General features: G+C 49.6%; 1 protein-coding gene across 1 annotated transcript; it reads left to right on the top strand.

The window, feature by feature from the left end:
- Window positions 1-429: 429 nt before the first annotated feature.
- Window positions 430-3144, top strand: LOC308424310 (toll-like receptor 12; the record flags this gene model as incomplete). The annotated part of the gene is made up of 1 exon (XM_080921245.1): window positions 430-3144. One exon carries the CDS (start codon window positions 430-432, stop codon window positions 3142-3144), a length of 2715 nt encoding a protein of 904 aa, XP_080777371.1.
- Between the last annotated feature and the right edge of the window lie 4381 nt (window positions 3145-7525).

The raw sequence follows: 7525 nt of genomic DNA, 5'->3' as shown, positions 1-7525 counted from the left end.
AGGCCTGGGTTCTAACCACTCTGCACACTGTTCTAGCTGTGCTCAGTCATAACGCCTCCCCACCCCCACCCCCTCCCCCGGTGCAAGGAGAAAGAGAATCATCAGGAAGGGAGTCTTTCCAAACTGAGATCACGGACAGCCTAGGCTACACGCACAAAGCTTTCTGCTGACAGAGAAGTGAGACCCACACCCCTCTACCTCTCCCCTGCCCGTTCTTTCCCCACCCTTGGAGGTTCAGTGCTAAGTGTGTCGAGTCTCACTTCCCAGCTTCCACAGTGGAAGGCCCCGAGGCCCTTTGACTACGCTCTTGGGCACTGTGGGTACTCCGAGACAGACGAGATCCCACCGGTGTTTTGAGCATTGGCAATGTGCGTGTGTGGAGAGGTAGGGGTCTGAAGTCCTCCCTGCTCTGATTCTGCTGGTGTTGAGATGGGCAGGTACTGGCTGCTGTCTGGTCTCCTTCTGTCCCTACCTCTGGTAGCAGGGTGGGCCACTTCCAAATGCCTGGTGACCGAAGGCTCCCGACTGCCCCTGGTCTCCAGTTATTTCTCACTCTGCCCCCGTTCCAAGCTACCCTTTCTTGCTGTGTGCTTCCCCGTGAGCAACCTGACAGAGACCTTGGAAACTGTACCTCGGACTGTGGAGGGCCTCTGCCTCATGGGTTCTGTGTCTACTCTGCTTCCGGATGCTTTCTCTGCTTTTCCTGGACTCAAGATCCTGGGACTGAATCTGCACCTTACCCGACTCCTGCCAGGAGCTCTCAGGGGCCTGGGACAGTTGCGGGAACTCTCTTTTATTGACACTCCTTTTGGGAAGAAATCTCTCTTTCTACCCCCTGATGCCTTTGCTGATTTGATTTCCCTCCAGAGACTCCATATCTCTGGCCCCTGTCTGGATAAGAAGGCAGGTGTCCGTTTGCCTCCCAGTGTGCAAAGACTGGCTATTACATTCAGTTGCCTTCAGGATGTGGGGGAGCTGGCTGGCATATTCCCAGATCTAGTGCGAGGTTCCTCCTCCGGGAATCCATGGACCCTGCAGATGCTGGATCTGTCTTCAAACCTGGGGCTGAAGATGGCTAGCCCTGGGTCCCTCCAGGGTCTCCAGCTGGAGATTCTGAACCTGAGGAGAACACAACTGGGTGCTGCGGCAGTAAAGGACCTGGGACTTGGGAAACTCGACGTCTTGATCGCACAGACTGCCACGGCCGGGCTGGCTGCTGAGGCTGTCGCCCACTTTGAGCTGCAGGGCCTGAATGTGGCAAGAAGCAAGATAGGAAATATATCTCAGGAGGCCCTGGCTTCCTGCCGTAGCCTGAAGACCTTGGATCTGTCAGACACTGGCCTGACTAAGCTGCCACCAGGCTTCCTGGCTGCCATGCCTAGGCTTCAGAGACTGGGTCTGGCCAGCAACCAGCTGAAGAGCAGCATGCTGTGCCTGAATGAAACAGATGTGTCAGGGCTCATGACTCTAGATCTGTCAGGCAATGGGTTGCGCATCCTGTTTCCAACCACCTTCTCTTGTTTACCACACTTGAAAGAGCTGCGGCTTCAGGACAACCAGCTGCTTTCCCTGGAGGGGTACCTGTTCCAGGATCTACAGCAACTAGAGACCTTGTGGCTAGATAAAAATCCCCTGCTTAACCTGGGTAAGAACTGGCTGGCTGCTCTGCCTGCATTGACCACCCTTAGCCTGCTAGATACCCAAATATTGCTGAGCCCAGACCCTGGCTTCTGGGGAGCAAAAAGTCTGCGTACCTTGAGACTGAGGCTGCCCGCTCTCCCTGCTCCAGCTGTATTGTCCCTGCCTTTGATTCTGACCAGCTTAGAGCTTCATGTAGCCTCAGGCATGAAGCACTGGATGCTGTCCCCACATATCTTTCCTTTCTTGGAGACCCTGACTATCACAGGCAGAGGGCTGAAACTGGAAGTCCAGAATGCCTCTGAGGTCTTCCCTGCTCTCCAGCATCTCTCCCTGCTCCAGAATAGCTTGGATGCCTTCTGCTCCCAGGACACCTCCAACATTTTCCTCTGGCAGATCCCCAAGCTTCAGTCTTTGAAAATATGGGGTTCTGGGAGCAACTCCAGACCCTGCCTTATCACTGGGCTGCCCAGCCTGCAGGAGCTGAAGCTTGAGTCACTTCAATCCATAACCCAGCCCCGTTCAGTACAGCTGGAGGAGCTGGTGGGTGACCTGCCACAGCTGCAGACCTTGCAGCTGTCCAGCACAGGGCTCAAGTCACTGTCAGCCACTGCTTTCCGGCGCCTGCACAGTCTCCAGGTCTTAGTGCTCGACAGTGAGAAAGACTTGGTACTGCAGGACAGTCTGAGGGAGTACAGCCCCCAGATGCCCCGTTATATATACATCCTTGAGTCTTCACTGGCCTGCCAGTGTGCCAATGCATGGATGGAGCCCTGGGTTAAACAGTCCACGAAAACATACATACACATAAGAGAAAATCGCTTATGTCCAGGAGAGGTACCCGCCAGGGATTCCCTTACCGCCTTTCTCTGGGACCACTGCCCCCAGACTTTGGAGCTGAAACTCTTCTTGGCTAGTTCTGCCCTGGTGTTACTGTTAATTGCTTTGCCTCTCCTCCAAGAAGCCAGGAACTCTTGGATCCCCTACTTTCGGGCCTTGTTCAGGGTCTGGCTCCAGGGTCTGAGGGGTCAGGGAAACGCGGGCAAGAGGTTCATTTTTGATGTCTTTGTGTCCCACTGCAGACAAGACCAGGGCTGGGTGATAGAGGAACTTCTGCCCGTTCTGGAGGGCTTCCTTCCAGCTGGCCTGGGCCTGCGCCTCTGCTTCCCCGAGCGTGACTTTGAACCCGGGAAGGATGTAGTTGATAATGTGGTCGATAATATGGTGAGCAGCTGTGTCACACTGTGTGTGCTGAGTGGCCAGGCCCTGTGTCACCCCCGATGCCGCCTGGAGCTCCACCTGGCCACTTCTCTTCTCCTGGCTGCCCCGTCCCCTCCTGTGTTGCTGCTCGTCTTCCTGGAACCCATTTCCCGGCACCAGCTGCCAGGTTACCACAGACTGGCTCGGTTGATTCGACGAGGAGACTACTACTGTCTGTGGCCCGAGGACGAGGAACGAAGGAGTGGGTTCTGGACTTGGCTGAGGAGCAGGCTAGGGAAGCCATAGCCAGCACTGGTGAGGGTGGGGTAGGAGAAACAAGCCAGCCTGTCAAGGACTCAGTGTGTGTGTTGGGGGGTGGTGACAGTGGGTCTAAGAGGCTGAAGACAGCCTTTGCAGGTGCAGGAATCCACATGCTGGGAACAGGTTTTGGGGGGGGGGGGTCTAGAGGTTGAATGAGAGAAGCTGAGAGATGGAAGGGTGCCCATGGGGCATGTGACAGTCTCGAGATCTTCAAATCCTCAGTAAACTTGCTAAATCCATGAAATGCTCGGCTTAGTTAAACGTTTGATTTAGTGGAAATGCAAGAGGCAGAGGGCAAAGCGGGAAAGGAAGGTGGAAATCCATGGGCACGTTGGGAAGAAGGAAAGTTCAGCCTGATCTTCAAACGCCGGTGGGTCCTTTTGCATTCAGGGTCACAGAAGATGTTTTAGTTTTGGTTCTGTAGATTCGACAAAATACCTGGACCAAAATCAACTTAAAGGAAGAAAGGGTTTTTGTTTGTTTGTGATCCCTCGCACTTCGCAATTTTGGGTCCTATTCTGTGGGTGTGGGAAGTCAAGGCAGAAATTCAAGGCAGGCTTGCGTGTTATTCCACACAGCATTACAGTCCAACCAAGGAACTCACTTCATAGCCAAGAAGTAAAGCAAGAACCAGGGAGGGTGCCACTTGCTAGCTGGCTTGTGCTCAGCCTGCTTTCTTATAGGGTTCAAGGCCACTGCCCAGGCTTGGTGCTGTCAACAGTGGACTTGTTTCTCCAATCGACAATCAAGACAAGTCCCCTCGCAGACATACCCCCAGGCCAATCTGTTCTAAGCAATTTCTAGGTTGAGACTTTCCTCTCAGGTGACTTCAGGCTGTGTCGGCTGACAGTTAGGGCTAACAAGATCTGAGTTGACAGCTGAGGTCCAAAAACACTGGGCTGCTATCCGGGAGCAGATACATCATTTCAGTGAAATTGTGAGGCCATGCTTATGTAGATCACCTGCCCTCCTCCCAAACCTCAAACATGGCCACAAGCAGCTCCCAGAGTAGCGTGAGCGCTTGCCGCTGGCCTTTACATGTACTGCTTCCTTACTGACAGTACCTTTCCTTTAAGGTTCAGCTCGGCCATCACTTCTTCAGAAGCCTGGGTTGAAGGGTTTTAGAAGAAAATTCTATATGACTATTCTTCTCTTTTTCCATTTCCCTCACCCCCATCCCCAGCCTAGGCTAGCTTTGCAACGCCACGTAACTGAGGCTGACTCTGAACTCCTAATCTTCTTGCCTCTGAATTTCAAGTATGGATTATGGGTATATGCATTATTTGGCCCATCTTTCTTTTCCCTTTCTCTTACCTTTTCTGAAGCTAGGCTGCCCACTTTTTAACTATGTGGTTTTGGTGTGTTAGCGTGTATCTCAGTTTCATGTTCTGTAAAATGGAATAGCATCACTCCCCACTGTAGTATTTTGAGAGAATTAAATATGTCGTGATTGAAAAACTAAGAAAACCACCCAGCTCATTACATGTGTTCAATAGGAATTTATTATTACAGGACTGAACAAATAACTTATATTCAATGATTAATAATCCACATTGTTCTTGACAAGGACCGGTGTTTGCAGTCTAGCACTCACTTTGGGGCAGGTGCTCACAACCACCTCTAACTCCAGCTCCAGGGGGTCTGATGCCCTCTTATGGCCTCAGAGTACAATGGCACTTGTGCACAGGCCAACCCTAACACACACACACAATTCAAAAACAAGGATCTTTTGGAAAACAAAGTTAAAACGACATTTTATGTTACGACATGTGTACCCTTTATAAGCAAATACACATATGTTGAAAACATGTGCTCTGGAAGTGTGCTTTACGGCCACTTGATCCCGTGAGTTTGGAGATCCGGTCCTGAAGCAAAGATGAAGATTGATGTCTTCATCCTCGGAGTGGAGTCCTGCCTGCTGAAAAGATTCACATTGACAAATGCACAGAGTGCAAACCAGACAGAACCCAAGGCTGGTTCTGGCCTGGATTTGGCCTCCTAGGGATTTTTTTTTTTTTTTTTTTTTTTTTTTTAATTTCCACTTCTGCGATAAAAGGCCAGGTTTCAATTAGACAAAGGCAAAAAGACAATTTACAATTCCAGGCTGGATTTAGGGTGAGGGGCGCCCTCTTGTGGCATAATAGTGCATTTTTCTTTCTGGGAACCACCTCTGTTTCTGCTCTTTAGGACAAACCCTGCATTGATGTGGAAGTCTCACTGGACCCTGCAAAGCTGTCTTTCCACCTTCAGACCCAAACACTCTCTCCAAAACACTCATCCCATCAAGCCCTCCTTACTGTGGCAATGTTTACCCAAGTCCTTGGCTTCTTCCACCAATGGTCTCTTCATGGAAAGTCAGGCAGCGAGCAAGGAAACTTTTGGGTTTTAGAGTTTCAGATTCTGATCTTGGCACTTATGATTTTGAACAGGCTAATTTATATCTCTAAGCTGCCATTCCTTTTATAAAATGGGGTAACAGTACCAACTTCATAGAGCTTCGGGGACAATTGAACAAGGTGTGCTAATGTAACCTGTTAAGACCAGCACACTACATATGCTAAGTGAATCACATGATATATTAAGAAATAGGTCAAAAGCTCGGTGGCAGAGGCAGGTGGATCTCTGAGTCTGAGGCTAGCCTGGTCTACAGAGTGAGTTCCAGGACAGCCAAGGCCACACAGAGAAACCTTATCTCAAAAAATAATAATAAAAAAACAAACAAAACAAAATGAAAAAGTCAGAATATAAATTTCTAGCTAAGGAATTTGAAGTGTGTTACTAAAAGTAAGATGTAGAATTCCCCTAAATGGAACGCCATCGGGTATAGTGAGCCCTTCCCCAAGGTTAGCTACTGTCAAATTTGCTCAGGTTTCATAGCTCTCAGTAGAAACAACAGTCAGTTGTCAGTCAGCTTTGTGTGTACCAGGAGGGAGACGGGCTCTTCACACATTTCCCCAACAACACTCAAAGGAAGAGTTCAGTTTTACTCCCACTCTGCAGTGAAGGAAACTGAAGCCTTCACAGTTTAGGGAGGTGTCTTAGGGTTTTACTGCTGTGAAGAGACACCGTGACCAATGCACCTCTTATAAAGGGCAACATTTAATTGGGGCCGGCTTACAGGTTCAGAGGTTTGGTCCAGTATCACATAATGTCTGGAAACATGGCAGCATCCAGGCAGGCATGGCCCTGGAGGAGCGGCAAGTTCTGCATCTTGTTATGAATGCTAACAGAAGACTGTCTTCCAGGCAGCTAGGAAGAGAGTCTCAAAGCCCACACCCACAGTGACACTTCCTCCAAGCCCACACCTATTCCACACCTCTTAATAGTGCCGCTCCCTGGGCCAAGCGTTTTCAAACCACCACAGGGAGATAGCCCTGTTGATGAGGTGCATGCTCAGGGCCTCAGCATCCATAGAAAAGCCAGGAGTGTCAGTGCCAGAGGTAACACCTGTACTGGTGAGTGGGGTGGGGAGGCAGAGACAGGCAGACGCCCCGAGCTCATGGGTTAGCTACCCTAGTTGGATCCTTCACTTTAGTGAAAGACCCTGGTTTTAATGAACAGGGTGAAGCATGCTCCATTGAAGGGCATTCATTTTGACCTCAGCTTCCACAAGCATGTGTACCTGCATACAGAGTGCATCTACTCAGGCCAACAGGTGTGTACAAAAGAGGCTTTTGCACTTTGTTGGAGGTTCTGCAGCTGGGGTGTGCCGAGGCACACACCCTGGATTAAAAGGTAAGTGGCTTGACTTCATGCTTCACCTACATATTATCTTTAATCTCCAAAGTACCCTGAGGTATAGGTTTTGTTCTGTCACCTAAAATACACAGGTGAAAAAAAAATCATGAAGCTGTATTTTTGTTCAAGGACATACAGATAGGAAGTATCAGAGTTGGGGTTTGGATCTATGGCTGATGGACTACAAAACCCACAATTCCAGCTTCCTATTAGATTGCTCATACCTCAAGAGTATTTACAGTGGGGGCCTGGAGAGATGGCTCTGAGGTTAAGAGTTCAATTCCCAGCAACCACATGGTGGCTCACAATATCTACAGTGAGATCTGGCGCCATCTTCTGGCCTGCAGGCATATAAGCAGAATGCTGTACATAATAAATCTTAAAAAAAAAAAAAAAAGAAAAAGAAAAAAAGAGTATTCACAGTGGTTATCTTGGCGTTACTATTGCTATAACAAAACACAGTGACCTAAGCAACTTGGGGAAGAAAGGGTTTATTTCTTTCTTCACTTCTACATTGTAGTTTGTCAACGAAGGAGCCGGATAGGAACTCAAACAAGGCAGGAAGGAGGATGCAGGAGCTGATGCAGGGACCAGTAGGGACATGTAAAGCTGCTTACTGGCTTGCTCA

The sequence above is a fragment of the Micromys minutus genome (assembly GCF_963924665.1).
Source record: "Micromys minutus genome assembly, chromosome: 9".
Taxonomy (NCBI): Eukaryota; Metazoa; Chordata; class Mammalia; order Rodentia; family Muridae; genus Micromys; species Micromys minutus.
This window is presented reverse-complemented; position numbering and strand designations above follow the sequence as displayed.